This window comes from Chenopodium quinoa, unplaced genomic scaffold (genome assembly GCF_001683475.1).
Source record: "Chenopodium quinoa cultivar QQ74 unplaced genomic scaffold, ASM168347v1, whole genome shotgun sequence".
Lineage (NCBI taxonomy): Eukaryota > Viridiplantae > Streptophyta > Magnoliopsida > Caryophyllales > Amaranthaceae > Chenopodium > Chenopodium quinoa.
This window is the reverse complement of record NW_018742564.1, coordinates 633,403-659,131: the sequence shown is the minus strand read 5'-3', so window position 1 is coordinate 659,131 and position 25,729 is coordinate 633,403. Positions and strand designations below refer to the sequence as shown.

At 40.2% G+C, this 25,729-nt stretch overlaps 2 protein-coding genes across 2 annotated transcripts; both read left to right on the top strand.

Moving 5' to 3' along the window:
* The first annotated feature begins 2,165 nt into the window (after window positions 1–2,165).
* Window positions 2,166–4,693, top strand: LOC110720599. Its single transcript, XM_021899640.1, has 4 exons — window positions 2,166–3,268; window positions 3,353–3,676; window positions 3,768–3,867; window positions 3,971–4,693. Exons 1-4 carry the CDS (start codon window positions 2,166–2,168, stop codon window positions 4,691–4,693), a joined length of 2,250 nt encoding a protein of 749 aa, XP_021755332.1.
* Window positions 4,694–20,772: 16,079 nt separating this feature from the next.
* On the top strand, window positions 20,773–22,726 carry LOC110720642 (60S ribosomal protein L35a-3-like). Its single transcript, XM_021899693.1, has 4 exons — window positions 20,773–20,956; window positions 21,452–21,680; window positions 21,778–21,823; window positions 22,408–22,726. Exons 1-3 carry the CDS (start codon window positions 20,889–20,891, stop codon window positions 21,817–21,819), a joined length of 339 nt encoding a protein of 112 aa, XP_021755385.1. The 5' UTR covers window positions 20,773–20,888; the 3' UTR covers window positions 21,820–21,823; window positions 22,408–22,726.
* Window positions 22,727–25,729: the final 3,003 nt, after the last annotated feature.

The window sequence follows — 25,729 nt, the reverse complement described above, 5'->3', positions numbered from 1 at the left end:
ATCTCTTTTTTTAGCCTTTGGGGGAACAGGCGGCATGCTGCGGCCGCCTGCGAGAAGAGGCGGATCCCTGTTCCACTTGTTAAAACGTTTGTTCAGCTCCGTGTCTGAACTCTCGATAATAAGGAAGGTGTTCCGCCAATCCTTCCATTTGTTTGCCTTACCTCTCGTCATGAGGTAACCCCTATGGCTTGTTAATTGATACCAGCCGGTACCTCCCGACTTAGGGGTCCGGCTGAGATAGTTCATGTGGGCGAAAGCCTCAAAACTTGGCTCCACCCCGTTCAGTTCGCACCCGGCCACATAGCCGAGTACGTTTACCCAAGAGTTGGGGGCTAACTGCCATAACCCCAGATCATACCCATCTAAAATCCGCTGAACAGCCGGATGTAATGGGAAGCGCAGTCCAGCTTTGATGGCCGCCACATAGCAGCCAAAGCAGCCGTCACCATAGCTGGTACCAGCCGGCCAGACGACAGTATCTTCTGGATCCGGCACAAATAGTAAATACTCCGGGCCCATTTTGTGGTTAGCAATAAAGCTCGCCACGTTGTCTCGCATGGTTGCAATCCGGCCCCGGGGCACCCTGCAGTAGTAGGGGGCGTTTTCCTCTCTGTAAGAGGCGGACGGCTCTGCCCAATTATCCCCCTTCTCCACTGCATGAGAACTTCTCGCCTCTTGTAGGCGGCTATGTTTTTCTTCTGAGCCAGAAGAACTATGGTCAGAAGAGCTGGATTCGGACTCGTCCCCTGACGAGTCCGAAGAGGACGACTCCTCCCCTCTCCTAGAGGGGCCCGCCTCCTCTCCCTTAGAAGGAGCAGAAGGAAAATTAGACATGTCCACGGTTAGATGAGAAGGGAACACCTTGGTCCCTCTCTCAGAACTGTCAGCTTGACAGTCGCCTCGTTCTACATCTGGCGCCTGGTCAGATGTTTCGCTAAGGAGCACCCTTTGGGAGGAGCCGTCTGAGTTTGATATCATAGCAGTCTTTTTTGTTCTGGCCATCACGTTCTGCATAGACACAGATTCAGTCGGACTTTGTATAAAGGGCAAAGATGGGTCCAGAAAAGGGCAGGCGGCACTCCTAGTCCTAGATTCAGCCGTCCCCGGTGACCGGCTGATCACTAACTTAGGGCGTGTCGTGTGCTTCCATGGTGCCATTTCAAAAAATAAAAAGAAAATTAAGAGTAAGAGAACTGAGTTACCTGAACGGGTGACGGTTGATGAAGTCCTGGAAGTTCGGGTCAGTCGGCTTGTCAGAACAGGCGGTAGGCAGAAAAAGTCCGAAAATGTCAGAGCAAGTTCAGGGGTCCGAATGTTCTCGCAAAAGTTCTCAAATGTGAAAATGACCGAAGTCAGCACTTCCTTTTATAGGCAAAATGAGAAGGCGAAGGGTCGCTTCCGAATTCGAATTTGGGCGGGAAAATCTCTCGGCCGTCTACAAGGTGACACCTGTAACGGGCCGTCGCCTGTCACCGTGCGACACCTGTCACAGGCGACACGTGACCAGTCGCGTGCCACCTGTGAGGGGCAAATGATTAGGGGGTTTTTATCCACCAATCACCGTCTGACAAGTGGACCAACCAGGTTCCGCCACGTGTCCTTCACGAAGGCCAACAGGAGCTTGCCACGTGTCAGTCACAGATACGTCCTCCACGGACCACTTAAGACACGCCACGTGTCCACCCATGCCAAGTGGGACAACCGGCCATCAAGGCCCAATTCAGTCTAGAGGCCCGATCAGCCCTAGGTTTACCTTAAACCTAGAGAGTTGCACGCTTCCCAAGGCTATAAATACTCGATTAATTCTCATTAATCAAACAACCGATTAATTAAGAGATCAAGCAGAGAAGAACAGACTTATTAACAACCGGCTAATCTCGCTAACAACGCAGATTACCAACACTAAGCACTCTCACCTAGAGAGATCTGATTACTTTAATTTCTGTATTGATTACTCCTTAATCAGGTACTAACTTGACCGTTGGAGGCGGAGCTCTCAGGAGTCTCCGTTATTTTGCAGGTACAGGCGTCCGGTTCCAGTCTCGGAATTGTAACTCTCCCGCAGGACATCAGAAAACCCCGAAACATGCATGAAAAGACAATTCATGTTCCTTTCGTTGCTCGTTCCTGGTCCTAAAAACCCTAAGGGCAACTTGGATGTTTACATGCAACCGTTGATAGAGGAGTTGAAACTGTTGTGGGAAGTTGGCGCAGCTACTGGTGATATTTCGAAGAAACAAAATTTCAATCTTCGAGCAGCCGTCCTATGGACCGTTAGTGACTTCCCGGCTTATGGCATGTTGTCTGGTTGGGCCACGGCTGGTAAGAAAGCTTGTCCACATTGCATGGAGAAGACCAAAGCATTTTGGCTTGAACATGGTGGTAAAGTTTCTTGGTTTGATTGCCATTGGCAATTCCTGCTGACAGATCACCCTTTTCGGAACAGTAAAACAGCATTCTGTAAAAACAAAGAAGAGAAAGGAGCCCCTCCACACATCATGTCAGGAGAGGAGCTATGGGAATGTGTTAAGGGCCTTCCGAAAGCTACAGATGGACCCGATTCAATTAAAAGGCTGAAAAATGAAAAGAAGGGGTGGTTCAAGCAAAGCACCTTGTGGGAGCTCCCATATTGGAAGCATCTTCTCATTCGTCACAACTTAGATGTCATGCACATTGAGAAGAACTTCTTTGATCAGTTAATTCACACTATAATGGATGTGAAAAAGCTTACGTGTGACACACCTTCAACTCGGAATGACATTGCTAAATATTGTAAACGTCCCCAGCTTCATCTTCAAGAGAATGATAGAGGAAAAGAGGTAATGCCAAAGGCTCCATTCGCTCTTGACAAGGCTCAGAGAAAAGTTTTGTGTGAGTGGGTTAAACAGCTGCGGTTCCTTGATGGTTATGCCTCCAATTTGAGCAGATGCGTAGATTTGCAAGCGTGTAAGCTCTATGGAATGAAAAGCCATGACTGTCACATGTTCATGGAGAGGATGTTGCCCACAACTTTGAAGGAATTTCTCCCTGGCCATATTTGGAATGCAATTACAGAGATCAGCCAATTATTCCGCGACTTGTGTTGCTATACAACATCAGTTAGTGACATGGAGCGATTGGAGAAAAACATACATGAGATCCTCTGCAAGCTTGAGAAGATCTTTCCTCCTGCATTCTTTAACTCCATGCAGCATTTGCCTACACATTTGCCGTACGAGGGGAAGTTATGTGGTCCTGTACAATTCGGATGGATGTATCCCTTTGAAAGGTAAATCAAATACCCTTATTTCACATCCTTTATTTTACATCCTAATCAATTGTTCATACAGTTACATAACAACTGTAATTGCAGGTTCCTCAATCATTTGAAACGGAAAATTGGGAACAAGGCTCGAGTTGAAGGGTCCATATGCAATGCTTATCTCACTGAAGAGATAGCAAACTTCTGCTCCAATTACTTTCAGTCGACAGTTGACACTAAAACTCGAGATCTTGGTCGAAATGTGAATGCCGACGTTGAGTCCACATCGGACGACGCTGAAATACCAGAGTTTTTCAAAGAGGACAGTGGTCGTGTGTCAAATGAGGGTAGAACTCGGTTCTTAGATGTTAAGGAACTCGAGTGTGCACATTTGTTTGTGTTACGAAACACCGGCATTCTTGGCGAATACGAAAGGTATATTAGGCCCAGGTATTCAGTGTATTCGTATTTACGATCATTTACAATGATGACTTTGTAGATTTACATTGTGTGTTTGGCCTCGTAGGAAGTTTGAGGACTACATTCTTAGTATTCGACCTTTCCTTCGTAGAGAAGATGTCATGGAGAATTTCGAAACTGAATTCTCTGATTGGTTTCATCACAAGGTGATATACGCGGTGTAACCGTGAATTAATAATGAATTTTACATGTTACATTTCACTTCATTGAATTCAGGAACCTTGATGTTGATATTCAACCACTTTATAGGTGGTCGAAGAGAAGCCAAATTCGGATGTCCTGCGAGCGTTGTGCATGCGTCCCTTCAGGCGAGTTCGTACTTGGGGCCAGATTTTTGTAGGTGGATTTAATTTCCATACACATGCCTATGGCAAGCACAAATCCACCATGAATTATGGTGTGTGTGTATCAAGTGAGGATGGTGGAGAGTACTTCGGCATCTTAGACGACATAATTGAACTTGTTTACACGGGACCCAAGAGACAGTACAAGACAATTTTGTTTAAGTGCAATTGGATGGATTGTGGTCGGGGAATGAACATACACGAACAATACAAGCTAATCGAAGTAAATCATACTAAGAAATACCCCAATATGATCCATTTGTCTTATTACCAAGTGGCTCAAGTGTACTACGCATCATACCCTAGCCTGAAACGGGACCGAGTTCAATGGTGGTCTGTGTTTAAAACACATGCAAGGTCAGTGGTTGATGCTCCGGTGGACTTAGAGTTTCTGCAATCACCATCCCCAATAGTACATGCAACGCTTTGCCCGCCCAGTGACATTACAGACTACGCCAGGGATGATGATGATGAAGACGATGACGATGGCTTTGTGATCTCAAGCGATGAAGACGATGAATCTAGTATCGACTCTAGTGATAGTGACGATGATGATGACATCGATGTAGTATTAGATGATAGTAGTGATGACTCTAGTAGTGAAAGTAGTGACGAGAGTACTGAATAGGAGAATATGTTAATCTCCTTTAAAAGTATGCTTCTTATTGTAAAATCAAAATATTAATGAGGCTTATGTAAAACTTTTTAGTGTTTGTATAAAAGCCATATTACGTTGCCCTGCACTCCTTATTTATAATATCTTGTCATTTTACTAACATCTGATTCAGGTAGTCATGGCGGGTGGAAAAAGTGGGCAGTCGTTGAAGAAAGCAAAGGGGAAAGAGAAAGTGACCGCCCGCGCCCTTTTCCCCGACGACCAGGATGAGGAGATGTTCGATGCACAAGCACACGATTTGGGTGACGATCAGACGTCCCCATCCACTCCTCAATCAGATGGGCCACGGGATGAGTCACAAGATGAGGCACAGAATGAGTCACAGCTCCTGGTTTTGGACCCTACTACGCTGTGGTACGTACATATCATGATATGGATGATCAGATACAATGCTTATATTACTATTTTCGAACTTGTTTAACATTGTTGTTTCCCGTTTGTTATAGGTTTGATGATCCTAAGGTTCGGAGTGCGGTATCCGGTTCGATTACTGGATACTACCGAGGCCCTTGGAGGAACTTTGGAGAAGTTCCTGCAGCTACGAAGGAACACTGGTGGAACTTGTTTAGCGTATGATATTTTTAGGTCTTGGTTAATACATGTTTTAGCTATTGTATTGATTTAGTTTTGTGTATAACTTTTGTATTTTATCATTTGCAGGCACAATTCAGATGGGCACCTCAGATGGACGAGCTAGTGAAGATCACATTTCGGAGGAGGGTAGCCACACGCCTGCGTGACATGTTCCACACCATCACGCACAAGATGAAAGGCGCCAGGCCAAATTGGTTGAGTGCGGAGCTCCACAAGGAGATGATTGACATTGTTGCTAACGATCCAACTTACAAGGAGAGGTCGGCGCAGAACCAGAAGAACAGAAGGGGCGGTTATATGGAAAATCCCGTCCGAAAGACCCACTTTCAGGGTTCGTTGGCAGCTACCCAACATGCAAAAAGGATGGTAATTTTATATAAAAAGATCTTATATAACAAGACATATTTTTGTATTTCAATGTAACAAGGGTTTGACATGGTTAACGATTATTCCTGTTTTTTTATATCAAAGGCGGCGAAGAACAAGGACCAGCTACCAACAGCTCCTGAGCTGTTTCTGAAGACACACTTCAAGGAGCTGCCTGGGAAAGGCACAGTGCCAGTAAACCCCACAGCTCAGGAAATTGCGGTAACAAATTCCCTAAACTTTGTTCCTTGGTTCATTATTCATGAATAGGTGTAGATATAGGCCTTAGTTGGTTCATTTTGGCCCCTAAATGCGTCCCAAACCTTAGGGAGTTGTATTTTTTTTGGCATTTCAAGGCATGTACCCCTTAGACTACCTATAATAGAGATTTTTAGAGGAAAAAATAGTTCATTTGGTCGAAAACATAGAAAATGGGCAAAGAATAGGTCATACAGGCCTTAGTTGGTCCATTTTGGCTCAAAATGCGTCCCAAACCTTAAGGAGTTGTAGTTTTTTGTGATTTCAAGGCATGTACCCCTTAGACTACCTATAATAGAGATATTTAGAGAAAAAAAATAGTTAATTTGGTCAAAAACATAGAAAATGTGCAAAGAATAGGTCATACAAACCTTAGTTGGTTCATTTTGGCTCCAAAATGCGTCCCAGACATTAGGGAGTTGTATTTTTTTGGAATTTCAAGGCATGTACCCCTTAGACTACCTGTAATAGAGATGTTTAGAGAAAAAAGTAGTTCATTTAGTCGAAAACATAGAAAATGGGCAAAGAATAGGTCATACAGGCCTTAGTTGGTTCATTTTGGCCCCTAAATGCGTCCCAAACCTTAGGGAGTTGTATTTTTTTGGCATTTCAAGGCATTTACCCCTTAGACTACCTATAATAAAGATGTTTAGAGGAAAAAATAGTTCATTTGGCCGAAAAAATAGAAAATGGGCAAAGAATAGGTCATACAGGCCATAGTTGGTTCATTCTTGGCTTAAAATGCGTCCAAAACCTTAGGGAGTTAGTTTTTTTTTGAATTTCAAGTCATGTGCCCCTTAGAATACCTATAATATACATGATTACAAAGAGAAATAGTTCATTTGGTCGAAAATGAAGATAATGGGCAAAGAAGTCACTTAGGGTATATTACTTTGTTAATTTGTTTTTTTTTTTTTTTTTTTTTTTTTTTGTTTTTTCATGCACTTTACAACTAAAATTTTGTTTACTTGATATGAAATGAGAAAAAAGACCTCATTTTATAAGAAATTAAGTAAATGGCCTAAGTAGAAGTCACCCATGTCATATTACTTTGTTTATTTTTCATGAATATGGGACACAAAGCTTAGCTTATTTGTATAACTTACTACCTCGTTTGTTCCCTTTTATATGTTTATCTTGTAGGAGGCCTACCAAAATAGGGTTGAGGCGGCTAGCACTCAAAGGATCCAGAAGATTTCGAATGAGCTGTACTGGGAGACAGTTGGTGGTCGGAACAAAAAAGGACGTGTGAAGGGACTAGGCGAAAGTGTTGACCTGTACTATGGCAGCCAGATGGGTCGCCGACTTTCCACCTCTTCCATGCAGTACACGCCCTCCTTTGTTTCTCAGATGCAGGATCAGATGGAATCCAGGGTCCAGGCTTTTCGGGAACAAATGGAAGTCGACATGGAAGCCCGAGCTCAAGCCCAAGTTCAAGCCCAAGTACGAGCCCAAATGGAAGAAATGGAGAAGAGGCTGGAAGAGAGGATGATGGGTCGTTACGCCAATGACCCATGTTCCAACGTGCGACCTCCATTTCGAGATCCCAGGGACGACGACCCGGGTTTTGGTGGAGCTGGCCAGGGCTCTCGCGCCGTTATATAGCATTGATGAACTTAGTGTTTGTTAGTTCTAATTTTAGATTAACTTAGTGTTTATTGTAGACATTGGAATTAGTGTGTGTGTGTATATATATATATATATATATATATATATATATATATATATATATATATATATATATATATAATTATTTTTGCACAAATTATTCAGTGAGTAATATAAGAAGCAGGAATTACAGGTCTGTCCCGGAGGAAAATATATAGCCAAAATAGAAAAATTGTCGTCGTTAATTCCGTCGCAAGGTTCCGACGGAAACATATTCCGTCGCAAAGATGAATTGTTCCGACAGACATTTCCGTCGGTAGGTTGCAACGGAATTATAATCCCTCGGAATGTTACGACGAAAATATCCGCAGGAAAGTTCGCAGCTACCGACAGAATATTCCCTCAGAAAGGGTGGAAATTCCGAAGGAACATTCCATCGGAAGATGGGATGATTCCGAGGGAAATTTCCGTCGGAAGGTTGGAATATTCCGAGGGATATTAGTCCGTCGGAAACTTGCGACGGACCTCCATTTCTGGTCAAACTCAGGTTCCGAGAAATTAAAATCCGTCGGAAATTCCGTCGGTAAGGACGTTTCCGACGGAAATTCCCTCGGTATAACCCAAATTTCCGACAAATTGATCTCCGAGAACGTCTTCCGACGGAATTATGTCGAAAACTGGTCTTTTCGACGGGTTTTTAAGGCATACCGACGAAATTTTTCCCTCGTAAATCAGCTGTTTTCTAGCAGTGAAACCAAAACGTCTGGCGAACCCTCGTCGGCGGTGGTAATGGGGCAAACATCCTATTTCGGGATGCCTACGACCAGCTGAAGCTGCAGACCAAAGACCTGAGTCCGGTACCCTACCCGGTGTCTGGATTCAATGGGTCTACAACATATCCAGATGGGAAGATTACCCTTCTCGTCACCATCGGCAGAGACCGAGCATCTCGGAACGTGATGGCCAAATTTGTGGTCTTGGACGTCCCATCCGTCTACAATGTGATCATAGGGAGACCCATGATTCATCAAATCCAAGGAGTGGTCTCCACGTATCATCAAATGATGATATATGTGTTTGACGAAGGCCGCTCCGAAAGAATTCAAGGGAGCCAAGAGGCTGCCCGGAAGTGCAACTACCTCAAGCCATCTAAAGAGCATCTTGAAGACAAGGATGATGAGGAGAAATAAAGAGAAAAGGACCGAAGCACTAAGAAGTAGAAAGGCTTAAGCGCTTCGGCCCAGGGGACCCCCGCCCAAGAAAATTCAAAGGAGAAAAGAAAAGGGTGGCTCCTCATTTGAAGCAAAAGATTCGGAAAGCCAACCGAAGTCTAGGACACCTGTTGATATTGACAGCAAGCCAGATTGTGAAGAGTCTAGTTCCAAAGCAATGAAGCTGGACCACCAGACTGAGTCAATTGAGTTGACCAAAGAAGACCTAGAAAAATGTGTTAACATCGGGCTCGGACTTCATCCGAACATCCGAGTTGAACTTATCCAACTCCTTCGAGACAACAGAGATATGTTCGCTTTCTCAGCAGCAGGCATGCCTAGTATTGATCCGAACCTCCTCTCCCACAAGCTGAATGTCGACCCCACCTATCGACCTGTTAAGCAAAAGAAGCAAAATTACTCCGCTAATAAGAACCGAGACATCGCAGCCAAAGTCAAAAAACTTCTGGATGCAAGCTTCACCGAACCCTGTCAGTATATGGAATGGTTGGTCAATGTAGTGATGGTTCAGAAGGCAAATGGCACCTGGAGAATGTGCGTTGACTTTACGAACCTAAATAAGGCTTATCTCAAGGACTTATATCCCTTGCCGAGGATTGATCAATTAGTCGACTGGACAAGTGGCCATGCTCTTCTTAGTTTCATGGACGCATTCTCGGGGTATCATCAGCTCTTCATGCACCCCGATGACCGAGCAAAAACGACATTCGTTACGAACGCCGAGGTGTACTACTACAAAATGATGCCCTTCGGATTAAAAAATGCCGGGGTAACATATCAAAGGCTAGTTGATCAGGTCTTCGCCGAGAAGAAAGGCAGTAACATGGAAGTTTATGTTAACAATTCCATCGTTAAAAGCAAAGAAGACAGATACCATGTTGCGAACCTGGCCGAAACCTTCACCACCTTAAGAAAGCACCAAATGAAGCTGAATCCGAAGAAGTGTGTCTTTGGCGTGAAGTTAGGCAAATTCTTAGGCTTCATGGTCAGCAAGAAGGGGATTGATGCCAATCCCGCCAAAGTACAAGTAGTGCTCGATCTTCCCGAGCTGAAAACAAAGAGGGATGTTCAGCGTCTCATCGGGAGAATGGCGGGCCTGTCCAGGTTCATCTCTAGAGCTTCGGACAAGGGGATGCCCTTCTTTAAAGCGCTGATACTCCCAAAAACAAAAGAGCTTATCTGGGAGGACGAATAAAAAGAAGCCTTCAAGCAGCTCCATGAACATCTGGCTCAACTCCCGACGCTAGCACGCCCAGCCGAACGAGAAACCTTGTATTTGTATGTGGCAGTCAGCCCTGCCACTATAAGCGCGGTTCTGATGAAGGAGGAAGACAAAGTCCAGAAGTCGATCTACTTCGTCAGCCACACTCTGACAGATGCCGAGATCCGCTACCCCTTACTCGAAAAAGTTGCATATGCAGTAGTGGTAGCCGCTCCGAAGCTGAGACCCTATTTTGATTGTCATCAACTAGTGGTCTTAACTGATCAGCCACTGGAAAAAGTCCTCGGCAAAGTGGAAAAATCTGGTAGGCTGGCAAAGTGGGCCTTCGAGCTCACTGAGTTCAGCATCAGTTACCAGCCAAGGAGAGTCATCAAGGCACAAGCTCTGGCAGACCTCCTGGTCGAGTGCTCTTAACAAGAAACACTGGATGAAGAAAATAATACCTGGACCATTTTTACGGACGGATCCTCCATCGTAAATGGTTTGGGGGCGGGAGTAGTGCTTACCTCGCCCGAAGGCAAGTCCTTTGAGTATGCACTCAAGTTTGCATTCTGAGCTTCGAACAACTAAGCAGAATATGAGGCAGGGATTGCTGGCCTAGAACTGTGCATATCACTGGAAGCCGAGCATGTCTGTTTAAAAACAGACTCTCAGCTCGTCGCAAATTAGATCCGAGGTGAGTACGAGGCCAAAAAGCCCTCAATGATTTCTTACCTCGCAAAAATCAAAACGATAATTGCGAAACTGAGAACCTTTGAAGTCGAACTGATCCCAAGGGGTCAGAACACACAAGCCGATGCATTCTCCAAACTTACAAGTTCAACTCTAACCGAGCTGAACCGATGTGTCTATGTTGAGGTGCGACGAGAAAGAAGTGTTGACGAAGCACCTGAAATTGTCTGCGTCACACCCGAACCGAGCTGGATGGACCCCATCCTAGCTTACAAACTTTGAGGAGAAATTCCCGAAGACAGAAACCTAGCCTCCATGCTGAAGAGAATTAGCTCAAGGTTCATTGTCTTCAGAGGAGAACTAACCAAAACTAATACTTTGCAGCGGAAATTCAAACTCTTTCTTTATTAACAATAACTATAAATAGAAACCATCGTCATGAGTACTCATTATTAAACCAAGACCAACAATCCTAATCTAGGTGAAGAACATTCCCGGGACTCCCATATGCTTAATTCTTGACTCAACCTGAAATTAGTCAACATTGCTTACCATTACGCTAAACAAGGTAAACCAAAACATATAAGAAATACGGATTAGAAAAATATGCTAAGTACGATAAGTGCAAGATAAGTAAATTCAATTTATTTGCAAAGATGCTTTTAATACCAATTCTAATAATTAATCCAATGAACTCCAAAACTCATGATTTCAAATCAATTCTCAATAATTCAATAATTCGATGAAACGATTTATAAAACCAATTCCTCTTTTGAAAACCAATTCTCAAATATCCCCAAAATAATTCCATTAACTCAATAATAATGATTAATAAAATCAATTATTTTCGAAAACTCAACCTCCTCTCTAAGTGTGCACACCCCCCAAACTAGTCTCCTACTATTTCAAGGCTATTCTTGGAGAAAGACTAGGTCATACAAAGTCCGTAGTCTTCAATGAATCCGCATAGTGGGATTAATATAATAATCATGCTTGTAAAGCTTTTTAATAAATAATTCAATAAATCCTCATAAAATTCCTCTTTGAATAAAATCAACCTTTCCTTTTTATTTAATTCAACATGCTTTCCAAATCAACCTTTTAATAAATACGTGAGAATTAAATCTCATATAAATAACTTTTCAAAATCAATAACTCTTCCTTTGATAAACCATTTTAAAAATTCTTTAAAACAATCCAACATACTTTTTAAAACCAAATTCCTTTAAACATAATAAATTATTTCAAACCATTTAAAATATGATATTAAAATCAATCCCTCAAAAATACATTTATTAAAATAAATATTAAAATCAATTCCTCCAACCATACTTTGTTTCATAAATCATAATTCAAATCAATTTAATTCAATCACCAATAAAATCATATAAAACATGCTATTCAAACCAATCACTTTCGAAGGTATCTAGCCACCTAAACTACCTTGATTCAGAATCTCAATCAACACTTCGCACTTTCAAAGTTCAATGACGAATACACCTTGCAATTAACATAAACCATAAGGTTATCACAACATCTTTAGACATAAACCCAAATCTAATGTTCATGGACTATAAAACTATTTAAAAAATAATACTTTAATATAATATTATAGCTTTGAAATAAGTATTTAAATTTTAGAAAATTAACCATGAAGAAAATAAAGGAATAGGATTAAAGAGAATTGGATTTGCGTTGGAAAGAATAGGCAGAACTTGCAGAGGCCATAACTCCTTCAATATAACTTTGAATTGGGTGATTCTTGATCCTAGACTCAAGGAGTTTTTGAGAGGAACAATTTTTTGTGAAATATAAAAACCCCAAAACTGACCAGAAATGCCCGAAAATTGGGTCCAAAAATATACGGGCTGATTATGTATGAAAAAAGTAAAAAGTAAAAAGTATGAAAAGGTTTAGGGAAGAGAAGAGTAAGAGAGAAGAAGATAATTGAGTTTTTGGTGTGAAGAATATGAAAGGTATGAGGGGGTAATTTATAGGCTAGCTCATGCAAGAATTATGGTAGGAGAATGTAGGAAGAATTATGGTAAATTGGTTTAAGGAAATTACTTGGAGAAGAGAGCTAAAGAATTATGGAAAGTCTAGATTATGGTGATTAAGTAATGAAGAAATAAGGTAAGTATGTAGTCATGGAATATTAAATGGTAAATGGCTTTGCTTGGGGAATAATCAAGAATGATTTAAGGTAGGGAAATAAGATGATTAAATATTTAGGAGATGGAAAATAAGAATTAAGGAAAATAATAGAATTGAGAAAGATAATTAAAATACAAAAATTACCAAAATAATTTTGCTCAAAATACAATATGGTGGCCGAAAATTTGAGCTTTCCTAAGCTCATATTTTCGACCCTCCCTTTAAATATTTAGGCAATTATTTTGCTAGTTTTTAAGGAATAAAAATGATTGTGTAAATAATATATTTTGTATAAAATAATTAATTAGAAAAATACCAATTATTCACTAATTAATTTAACTAAGAAAATAAGATTTTCTACACTTAGAAAATCCGAAAATCCTAGCTAATTAATTAGGGAAATTCGGCCCTTTTAAATTAAATAAGAAAATATAATTTTGCTTAATTAAAATACCCGAAATATATATAAATAATTCGATTTTTTAAATAAAATAAATGGGTAATTCAAAATCCAAAAATAATAAAAATACTTTTGGAGCCAAAATTCAAATATCATTTTGGCTCCAAAATTCAAATTGTAAAATAAATTACTAAAATACCCTTTTTAGAGAAATAATAATTAATTAATTAATTAGAAAATACGTTTCAAAAATACGGGGTATTATAGTCGAAGAAAATGAACAACTTATGAAAGAATCCCTCGATTTTCTAAACGAGGTCAGAGATTCGGCTTGAGACAGAATGGCTGCATACAAACAAAGAATCAGCAAGTTCTAAAACCGAAAGATCAATGCAAGACCACTCAAAAATAGGGGACTTGGTTCTTCGGAATGCCGCAGCAGTGCAAAAAAACCGCGTTCATGGGAAACTCTCAGCCACTTGGGAGGGACCTTACGAAATTTATGATGAGCTTCAACCTAAAACTTACCGACTTCGTCAGTTGGATGGAACTAAGCTGAAAAAACCACTAGAATGCTGATTTAATGAAAAAATTTCATGTGTAAACCCTTCGAGGAAGAACAATCTATGTAAGTGCATCTTGTAAAATTAATGAAAGGCCTCCGAGCCATCGTTCTTATCAATTTTGAAAGTTTCTATTTTTTGTCTTCTATGTTTTTTGAAAAGGGTTTCTCTTCCACATTGTCCGAAGTATAGCCCAACAGCGGCATAACCATGATTTCCGCCAAACCCGCCCAATAGGGAACAATGATTTCACAACCGAAGTATAACCATATGAAAGCACGGTACTTCGGATAAATCAGTTCCTTGGGGCAAAGAGGCCGTGGACAAATCTGAAGCATAGCCAAACACTAGCATTGTGCTTCAGAGGTGTTATATCCGAGGCATTGCCATACTCTGGCATTGTGCTTTAGAGGTGTTATATCCGAGGCATTGCCATAATCTGGCATTGTGCTTCGGATAACCATTCCTTCGAGAAATTTCTTAAGGATCGCGAGAATATTGCTCTCGGAGTCTAAGACTTCTGAGCAGCGAACTCATAGATTCTTAAAAAAAAAAAAAAAAAAAAAAAAAAAAAAAAAAAAAAAAGAGAAAAGAAAAAGCATAGAAACTTCAAAAAAGTTTCGCTTCATACAAGGCAGGACGAAGCAAGTCTTCATCTGTACCAATAAAACAAAGCAAATACCTTAGAAATCCGAAGACTACGACATAAGATTTCTGGGGGGGGGGGCAAGAAGAACTCAGCCCAGTCTTACTTTTCCAGCAAGTGGGGACCAAATAGGTCCAAGACGAAGCTCAACACATAGAAAAATTTTGCAAAATTAACAAAGAGAGCAAAGTGAAAGACTAAGTAAAAGATGCAAAGCAGCTAGGAAAGAAGGCAATGCATTCAAAGTAGCAAGTTATGTTTGGATCACCAAGCTACATCAAATAAAATTTAGATAAAATAGAAGGAAAGACATATCTTAAATCGGCAGCCGCCCACTAGACGGAAAAACATAGTTGCTGAACTAAGTACAACTACTTGAAATTCAAAAGCAAGTAAATAAGTTTGTACATTAAGGCAAGCTGAAGAAAAAAGGTTCAAAAGGCAAAAACAGATGCGGCATATTCAAAAATTAACAACAAGTTGACCCGCATGATTCTGTAGACGACTGCCCGAGTTCCTATGCTTCAACATCGCAAGATCTGGCTGAGAGGCAGCCGCATCTTGACTGGCAGAAGTTTCAGCACCAATAGAAGATAAGGCAGGCTGAGTAATAGCTTTCTTAGACTCTTTCTTCTCAGCTTCTTCTCTTTCTCGAGCCTCAACTTCAGCCTGGCAAGTCAGAAAGTCAATCTCAGCTTGACTGGCAGTGGTCAGGTGAACGTCCTGGTCATCCGAAGCCCAGTCCTCCACTTGATCCCAGTCAATGTTAGGATCAACATGGAATGCCAGATGCCGAGCTACATTAAACTCATTCTCATAACCCTCGTCACATTCGGCTTGGGCATAGATCCGGACTTCCAGTAGCTTCTGAGATTTCTCGAGCTCGGTCTAAGTCTAAGCAGCCTCCTTCTTCTGGGCCTTCAACAAGTCTTGAGCCTCCTTGAGCTCGTCCTAGAACCTAGAGGACTCCACCTGATTGGCGTTCAGCTCGTTTTGGAGCCGCTGAATTTCATCTTGTAGCCTAGTCTGCCTTCTCAGCGACTCCTCCTCGGCAGCGACTGGCCTTTGTCTGAACTCCTCAGCCATCATCCGCTGAGTTTCCTCTTGTTGCTGCTGCATCTCCTGGATCCAAGACTGAAGACCAGGGATGTCATCAACCCCATACTTCTTCAGCAATTTAGACCCCTCATCCAAAACGGGGAATATATGATCCTCGAGATTTTTTAAGACAGTCTCTAAGGCATCCCTGACTGCGGCAGCCTCCTCTTCAGCAGTTGTGGCTCGGAGCTCAGCAAGGTTAGCTTGGGCTTTGGCCTCCTCAAGCTTAAATTTCAACTCTTCGTTCATTTCTACTGCCAAGGTGTGGTTCTGAACAGCCTGTAGAGGTTAAAAGCCCGTCAGCCAAAGCAAGAGAGTTATAAAAAAAAAAAATATAAAAAAATAAAAAAAAAAAAGAATAAAACCTTAAGTAAAAAATTCTTAGATGTTAGAAACCTCATCTGCATATTTGCAACTTCTGGGTTTCAGCAAAAGGGTCCTTCACCAAGGGTTCGACTATCCCAGCTGTAGCCCGAAGAGACCAAGTCTTCGCCTTTTCCAGGTCGGTTAGGCTCGACAGATCGCTGAAAGACTCAACAGCCGAGCTTCGGTGTGATCAAAGGATGTTCCTAGTGCTGTTAGGAACAAGAAGTAGAGGAGCCGAGTCGAAACTCATGTCCGCAGACTGAAAAGTCTTGAAGGACTGGTTCAGCGAGGCAGAAGGCACTTCCTCGGTCTTCTTCTCAGCTTCAACATTTCTATTGGGATCCTCGTCCTCGAGACCCTTCATCTGGTCATCTAGAATTTCAGCACTATCCTCGGGTTGTTTAGCAAAAGAGCATCAGTCTCCCGCTAAATGTCTTCAGCGAAGAGCCCTCCTCGAGGTGGAGAAGAGGACTACAAAACCCGCTCTTCAGATGAGATCTCCTGAACATTGATCAATGGCTCTGGAGGAGGAGTCTTTTGCTTGACTACTTCCTCGGCTAGAGCCTCAGGAGGAGGAGGGGGTTTTCTCTTTAACTTCTTCTATTTTCTCCTCCTCTAGCCGAGGTTTCTTCGTGGGAACCGGGGCAGCCTGAAATTGCCCCGGCCTTACAATGGCTCTCCTCTTCCTCGGCCTGTTCATTTCCTTGTCTGAAGAAGAGTCCTAGGCAGTCACAGCAAGTTCTCCTTTGTTTCCTCCTTCTTCGTTAGACTGGAGAAGAAGGAACAGGGGGGCAAAGAACCGTATAATTAAAAATAAATAAAAATAAAATAAAAAAACATAACACAACAACAAACGAGCCAAGTTTGAAAGCTTACCGAAGTCTTGAGTAGACGTTCATCTTCGTCTTCTTGCTCTTCAACTCCTAGAGAAGCTGTTTCAGTTTGCTTGGCAGCAGGAGCAGAGGGCCAAGCAGCACCAAAAGTCCCATCAGCAGCGAGAGTTCTAGCTGCAGAAGAAGCACGAGCTGCAGCGGCTTGCTCTTCGGCAGTCAGAACAAAGTAGGGATCACTCTTCTCCGACCAAGGTTTATGCTCTTGATACTCAACCGCGCTGACTATCTGAAATCTCTTCTCATGCAAGCTGAGAGGTCGATCCTTTGAATTTGTGCTCTTGGGATTTTTGGTGATCGGATTCCTCTCCAGAGTGATCCCAAGCATCTCGTAATCAATGCCAGAATTCTCTTCGTACAACACTGAAGAGACAAAAACAACAGTTAACTTCGCTGAAGAAAATAGGCATAAAAAACAAAAGAAACAAAAAAGGAAAATAATAAAGTCCTCGGCCCTAGCCGAGCTCCTTACCGCCTTGGTATTTTCGGCTAAGGCCGACAACAACAAGCATCTTCTCTTGGAAGATGTAGTAGCAGCAAGGCAGCCAAGTAGTGGGCACGTCCTTCATCCGGCCCGTGGCCCCACGCATTGTGGTCCAGCCGAAAAGTACCATTTGCTTCATGTCCGCATCGGAGAACTCATCAGGATCGATACAAGGCATGCTGGGGTCAGGCTTTCTTAGATACCTTGGCGCACCAAAGTGGTTTGGACGATCTTCATATTGGGGCACACTTACCTAGATCCATTGACCCCTCCTGTCTTTATCCGAGATATCATTCGGCCAGACCAAAAGGTAGCTCTTCTCATCTTCATTTTGCCACCAGCTAGGGCCGTGAAACCTGTTTGCCTTGGTGTTCGGGACCAGTTTATGCATGCAGCAGAAGCAATGGATGCTCGGCGTAAATCCATAAAACAGGCACACCCAAAGATAAGTCATCACCCTTTGGATGGTCACGGGAGTCAACGACACAACGAGATGTTATACCTGTTCAGCACCGAAGTTATAAAGGAGTGAAGTGGGAACCGAAGCCCGTAATGCAGCTAGAAATTGGAAATTAGCAAAATGAAATAAGGGACGAGTGGCTTAAATACCTTCCAGAAATGAGAATCTTGGGAGTCCGCGCCACTAAAACCCCCACTAACTCTATTTCAATGCTCCACCTTTCCGTCTTCTTCTCTAATTAACCGCCCACTTAAACATCTACATCCTCCATTAACCCCAAACAACCGTTATTACCTCAATAACCTAAAAAATTTAAATGCTAATTAAATCATTTGCTTCCCTCCAATTTGCAAGTCAAAACTCACTTCGTCCCAATTCCGAACCGGGTCTAGGGCAAGTTGTCTGGGTCCATTTTACCCTAATTGGGTCAGTCCACAAATGATTGAATTACTAAGCCCAAAGAAGGTTCTACTCTCCCAAAGCATGCCAGGTCAGTCAAAGGCCCAGTCAACATGGCAAACCCGTTTGACTTCAAGGCCCAATCTATCTATTTGAGCAAGGTATAAGACTTCCCTTTCTTTACATTCATTCACTTCAAGCCTCAAGGAATTAATTCTCTTGCATAACTTTCTCTCTCTAGAAACATTGTACCGACTTCGGCATCGGAGGGGCCTTCCTCGGCACAACCCCCGAGGCAAGTTTACGAGTGTTTTCAATGCAGGAAACCCTCGTCCCAGTCATCACTTGGGCCGAATCCAGTATTCAGCCCACAAGAAAGGTCCAGATGAAGGACCCATTATTTTCACCCGAAACACAAGGTAATTAATAGTAACCTTTTTCCTTTCTTGAAACCCCCCAAATCAAACGTGCCAAGCCCGAAGAATTTGATGATATGACATATACATAAAGTTAAAGAATTTGATTTAGGCACCTCTTGTGATGTATACATGATCTTACACTGATAATTATTTTTTATTTATTTTTTTATTTTTTAGGGATGATAATTACTTACTTGATAGTAGAACTTGATATTCAAAAGTCAAAACTTAAGAAGTTTAATTTGAGAGCGATTAAAATAAGAGAAAGTATTGGGTGCGGCAAGCCGCACCAAAGAATTCATGCGGCAAGTATAAATGATATGTAGTATTTGGTTGAGGATATGTATTATTTGATAGAGGATATGTACAACTTGTTAGAGGATGTATGTTATTTGATAAAGGATATGTACAGTTTGTTGGAGGATATGTACCGTTTGTTAGAGGATATGTAGTATTTGATAGAGATATGTACAATTTATGAGGATACATACAATTTGTTAGAGGATATGATGTAGTATTTGGTGAAGGATATGTACAGTTTGTTAGAGGGTATGTAGTATTTGATAGAGGATATGTACAATTTATCTTTGATAGAGGATACATACAATTTGTTAGAGGATATGATGTAGTATTTGGTAGAGGATATGTGTTATTTGATAGAGGATATTTATAGTTTGTTAGAGGATATGTACGGTTGGCTAATATATGTTTATTTTGTTGGCTTACCTGTTACTTTTGTTTGCTGATTTCATTCTTTTGTTGGCTGATATCTATCTTTTGTTGGCTGATATGTTCCTTTTATTGGCTGATATGTTTCATTTGTTGGTTGATATGTTCCTTTTGTTGGCTGATATACATAAAAATAATTAAAAGGTCAACAATAATGACGAAACCTCCATTCAAGGTCCCGTACTAAGCTCATGGGTTTAACATAACTTGCTCATTTCTCAACTAAAATACATGCTTTTGTTATCAAAACGCTCACAATTCAACATACAATCACATAGGACAATCAATTTCAACAATTATACATCACACAAGAAAGCCCCAATTCGATTTTTTTGGGCATATTTTGGAAAATCCGAGAATCTCAAGCAATTATCAAGCCAATTCAAGCATAAATCATGGACAAATATAATCAACAATCTTTATTTTCTCTCTCTTCTCCATCCTCTTCAATTCTCTTAAACTTTCTCTCTCTTCCGCCATGGATGACAACTTTGATCCCGACGAATTTCTCGCCGTCGACGATTCCACCGCCAATAACAACGCCGCCGATGGGAGCGATCATTGGTGCATCAATTTTTCTGTCATGGGAGGTGTTAGTGAAAGAAGAGAAGAAAATGGTATTTAAATGAAATGCAGGATATTGAGGAATATAAGAAATTTGGGGTATTTATTAGGAACGTCGTGCCACACCCAATAGTTTGTGTTAAAATAAACGTGACGTGTACACAGTACCCATAGTATAACTTGCATAGTGTTAGCGGTTATGCACTGAATTAGAGTGAACAAAGGAGCTAGCTTAGTACCGATTCCATGTGAACACTACATTGAGAATTATTACATAAAATGACGCAAATGAAGAATTGGGTTTGATTTAAGCAATTTCTAGAGAAATTGTTGTTTCATAGTTAAGTAGTCATTGACTTAAACACATGGTTTCACTCCCATCAATCCAGACATATATTTTATAAAGATGCTAACAAAGTTGCAGACCATGTAACCTCGCTCGATCAGCCATAGAACAAAATAGCCATCAACAGATCAAGCCCTTTATAAACTGTAAATTTTCTTATTTTCTTTCCTCTGCTAGGATATGTCTTAGTCTTAAGAGAATACGAGTCTAGTTATAAACATGTATCTTTCTTTTTACTAAAAAAAATAAAAAATAAAAAAAAACCCCTCTCTATTCAAAATTACACGTAACATTTCAACCTTCTACACTATTTACACATCTTCTCTTGCCCCTCCCCCCTCTTATAATATATGAAAGTAAATATTGCTCGTACTTCGTATGTAAGATATTGTTGAATTTATCGTAATGTATATTTTCGACATTCGTGAGACATGATTACTCAAGATGGAGAAATGATTTAGACGCACCAAAGATTAATTTTGCCACTTCTCTTCTCTACGACAAGTGCATTGAAAACTGCCCACAATAGGTGCCACAACAAGCGTTATTATCCAACTATCCACTTAGAACATGGGTTAAAGCCCATACCCGGATTATAAACATACCTCACTCCTCACTAGGGTTTATCTTTATCGCCTTGCTCATTCTCCTGTAACACAAGTTAAGAAAGCGCAAAAATGGTGAAGGGGCGTCAAGGTGAGCGTGTAAGACTGTATGTCAGAGGATCAATCCTTGGCTACAAGAGGTAAACTTTCTGACTCTTCAATTGATTCTAATTACTGGGTATTGCTTATAATCATCTTTTAAATTGTCAATTACTACAAGATGTATAATTTCTGTATCTTCAATTGATTCTAATTACTGATTGCTTAAAATCATCTTCTAAATTGTAAAATACTACAAGATGTGTGATATTTGTATCTTCGATTGATTCTAATTACTGGGTATGGCTTAAAATCATCGTTTAATTTGTAAACTACTTAAAGATGTACAAAGTATAATTTCAATCCCTTCTATTGATTCTAATTACTAGGTATTTCTTAAAATCATTTTTTACGTTGTAAAATTCTAAAAGATGTATGATTTTTATCTCTTCAATTGATTCTAATTACTGGGAATTACTTAAATTCATCTTTTACATTGCAAAATTCTAAAAGTTGTACAATTTCTGCCTCTTGAATTGATTCTAATTACTGGGCATTTCTTAAAATAATCTTTGAAATAAATTGTATAATACTAGGTCGAAATCAAACCAGTACCCAAACACATCCTTAGTACAGATCGAAGGAGTAAATACACAAGAAGAAGTATCATGGTATTTGGGAAAGAGGATTGCTTACATTTACAAAGCTCAAATCAAGAAGAATGGGTCCCACTATCGTTGCATTTGGGGTAAAGTTTGCAGACCTCATGGTAATACTGGTGTTGTTCGTGCTAAGTTCACTTCCAACCTTCCACCTAAATCTATGGTATTTTTCGTTTTCATTTTATTCAATTTGTTTTATTATTTTGGGTTGAATTATTGATTTGATTTTTTTTTTTTTTTAATTTTTGATATTATTGCAGGGAGATAAAGTTAGAGTTATGATGTATCCCAGCAACATTTAAGAAGGTAATTTGTTAGGCATTTGTGATGTTTTTTATTTGATTATATTGATCAGAATTTAATAAATTTTGTTGGATGATATGAAATGTATAGTGTATTGTAGAGTGTTATGAAATCAAATTTATCATTGTTACTGATGTTTGGATTGTTGTGCTGATGAAATCACTACTTGTCCAAATTTCCTTCAATTTCTAGGATTTCGGATTTCAGATTTTGACATCTCTATGCCCTTTTTCGTTCTAGGTTATTAAGTTTCCATCGCTCAATTTGTTCATGTATCAATTCTATAATCTTTGATGTCCAGTTTCTTCTTGTATAATTAGTTGCTCTTGCCTTCATTTCAGCTAACAAGCCCCAGTTTATCTAGTTGATAAATAAAAGACTTGCACAATTTATTCACTTTTCTCCATGCTACAATATATTGCTCTTATATGATTCACCAATTTGTTTTGTTTGTAAGAAGGCAAGTAAATTAAACAATAGTATAATCTTTTGGTGTGATTGCAGCATCTGGGCTTGCTGTTTTACTTTTGAGCTTGTGTTGTAAACTAAGTTTTGGTAGTAACTGAATGATAAATGTCTTCTTGCAGATCAAAGTTGCATATGCAAGATGGTGAAGTGAGGAAGTATTTGACTAGAGCTGTTCAGTGCTCACTTAGAGTTTCAAGCCGAGCCATTTTCGATTCTATCTAGTTTGTTACAAGATAGTTCTGTGTTTGAGTAAAAAAAATTATGTTAGGTTCTGGAACCCGAAGTTTTGGATCTAATCTTTCACATTCAGTATACAAATACTGCTGGTTTTGTTCAATGGTGAAGAGTTATTGCCCCAAAGTTAATGACGGTTGTTTATTTGTTGTTCTCAAATTCCTGATTGTTTATCTGATGGAGGGAACTTAGTCACCCTCTAAATTGTGTTATTGTAGTTATGCAGCTGCAGATCATCTAAATGACTAAATCTCAATGAATACCGGTGCAATGCTTCAGCAGACAGCAGGTGTCCGAGATGTACATTTCGTTCTTAATTCTTATTGCTATTAAAATCTCAACGCGCTCTCATTGAACCTAAAGTAGTACATTAATCTTATACCTGAAGCGGAATAACCCAAGTCTATCAAGCACAATAAACTCATAAGCTGTTGACCCTTTGTACAATCCGATACTTTATCTATTTCGTATTTCTTATTAAGTTCATCATTTTGTTTTTTGCATTTACATTGTATTTTGAATATTACTAATGGTTTATACGTTGGGAAAGAATTACATAATCATATTCAAATGTCATATCTTTTATTTCTTACCATATAAAAAGTGCAATTTTACAAAAATTACCATTGAGAATTTTCACCCTGTTTTTTAAAAAATTTATTTTGAAGCGTTGATTTTTTTTTTTATGCAAGCCGGGGGTTATATTATTGAAGCGTTGATTAGAGTTTTCAATTATTTAGCTAAGTTATTTGGATTTAATTGTAAAGTCTAAGTTAATCCTAAGAGTTAGAGTTTTCAGATGTTTAGGGTAAATTTTGCGATTGAATATGATTGTTATTGAATTTGATGGGTGGTGCTCCGGTTTTCATGAGAAAATACAAGTTGATATATTATTCCGTAGTTACAACTTTCAGCTTGACATGGATTCCTTTGACAAAATTTCATAACAGTGGATTAATGAATTAAAGAATAGGTAATTAAGCAAGGTAGGAGGGAGAAAGTGAAGGTAATTAATAAATTACCCACCACCGTCAACAGCACCCACCCCACCACCGTCAGCCAGTAGCAGCCATCCCACCACCGTCGGCCAGCAACAGCCATCCCACCACCGTCGGCCAGCAGCAGCCAGCCCGAAATCGCCCACCTCACACCCTGAAACCACCCAATCTCAACCCGAACCACCCTGAAACCACCCTATTTCAACCCAAACCACTCTGAAACCACCCCCTTCTCAGGCCGATCACCCATAAACCACCCACAAGCACCCCCGAATAACCCTAAAACCACCCCCGCAGCCCGAACAACCCCAAAATCACCACCTCTCAACCCAAACGACACCGAAACCACCCCCCTCTCAACTCTAACCACACCGAAATTAACTCCTCTCAGCCGAACCACCCTCACTCAGCACCAAAATCACCTACTCACCCTAAACCAACCCAAAATTACCCTTACTCACCTTGAACCACCCCAAACTAGCCCAATCACCCCTCAAACCATCAGGTCTAAACGATTCAAAAAAAAAAAAAAGAGAGAGAGAGAGAGAGAGAGTGAGAAAGGAATTCTGGAAGAGGAGGCGACGACTTTGAATATGGTGATGAGCAGCGATGATTATGACGATGGTGGTAGATGCGGTGACGACGTTGACAGGGGTGGTTAGATGCGGCGGCGACGTTGAGAAGTTGGTATTCTGACAATTCGTGGGAGTTGATTCAGTTGAATGATTTATAGAAATGAATTGTTTTTTTAAATTAAGTTTTATATGAGTTAAATTACGTGAAAATATTATGTTAATAAGTAAGATTAGGAATTTAATTAAATCTGATATAGGTAGTTAATTGTGTTTATAAGTTCTTTACTAAAGATATTTTTGTACTTTCATTTTAATTTTTTTTTTACTAAAATAGGAAAAAAAAAAGGACAGTCACAACTAATATGTAACAAAAATAGTATTAGATTAACAAAACATGTCAATCATAAGGACAATTTCGGTTTTTCGTTCATTTAGTATGGGAGAATTTGGTAATAGCAGCACAATGATTTAGCAATATTACCAACCAAATCACAAATCTGACTGTGCATTCGCCATCGTCGCCGGCAAAAACACCACCACGATGCCAAAAAATACGCCGCCATGTCTATGACGCCGCGACCAAAACCACCACCAGAGTGACACCCTTGTTGTCAGTAACCACCAGGAAGAAGGCGTCAGCATACCCAAGAACAAAGCCTTTTTTCTTTTGAATTTCTTTTTTTTAAATGGAAATTTCAGAAGTTTCAATAGAGAAATTGAAGCTTAAAGGGCAACGTTAATGGAGGTGGATGACACCCCTTAACCATGCCCTTAATTTCACCCCTTTATCATAATGATTACGTTTAATTTGGCGGCTAAGCCGCTATGATGTTGGTGGTGCAAGGTGGACGGTGTCGGTGGAAACTTCAATGGAGGTTAGTGTCCAATGTTGACGACTAAGCACTTGACTAAACAGTAAGCAATAGATTGACATGTTTTTGTTAATCTAATAGATCATCTAGGACCCCCTCGGTTTTCATTGAGGTGAGATAATTATTCTACAATTGTGCGTGTTAATTCTTTGTGTTTAAGTTGTAGAAATTTTATGAGTAGATTATGGTATTTTGAGCTAGGAATAGTGAAAACCAAGACATGTCCATAAAAAATGGCAATAGAAATCCGACAATTTAATCAGTTTTAACATGATGACTAATAAACCACAATCTCCCACTCTTTCCACCATTTTCCACCTCATTTCCAGCTCAACACTGCAAAGGAGTTGGAGGAGAGTGAAGGGAGATACAGCGGTGACAGAGAAAAGAGGTGTGTATTTGGGTTTGAAGAGAAACGTAGATGATGAACGACGAGGATGCTAGAGATGGTGGCAAGTCTAGGAACAATGGAAAAAGCAATCAAAAAGATTATTACCATGGATTTACCTTTGAATATATTACTCTACATAATTGATTTATGATTTATTGTATTAGTTTGAATAATCAACCTTTGGTTAAGGGAGTCGTAACCCACCTGAAATTTGACCCCAGTTCCATTAAGGTGAAAAAAAAAAAAAAAAAAAAGGTCCTATATTTAACTCAGTTTATGTCTTTGACCTCAACTGTTACGCATTCAAATAGGTACAATCTTCTAAATAAGATACTTGATTGATGATTTTAAAAATAAAAAGGAGGAAAAAC

Coding starts and splice junctions, on each gene's coding strand:
- LOC110720599 (XM_021899640.1), top strand. CDS start 2,166: ATGCAACCGTTGATAGAGGAGTTGAAACTGTTGTGGGAAGTTGGCGCA. Junction 3,269..3,352: donor TGGATGTATCCCTTTGAAAG/GTAAATCAAATA, acceptor CTGTAATTGCAG/GTTCCTCAATCATTTGAAAC. Junction 3,868..3,970: donor CTGATTGGTTTCATCACAAG/GTGATATACGCG, acceptor ACCACTTTATAG/GTGGTCGAAGAGAAGCCAAA.
- LOC110720642 (XM_021899693.1), top strand. CDS start 20,889: ATGGTGAAGGGGCGTCAAGGTGAGCGTGTAAGACTGTATGTCAGAGGA. Junction 20,957..21,451: donor TCAATCCTTGGCTACAAGAG/GTAAACTTTCTG, acceptor GTATAATACTAG/GTCGAAATCAAACCAGTACC. Junction 21,681..21,777: donor ACCTTCCACCTAAATCTATG/GTATTTTTCGTT, acceptor ATATTATTGCAG/GGAGATAAAGTTAGAGTTAT.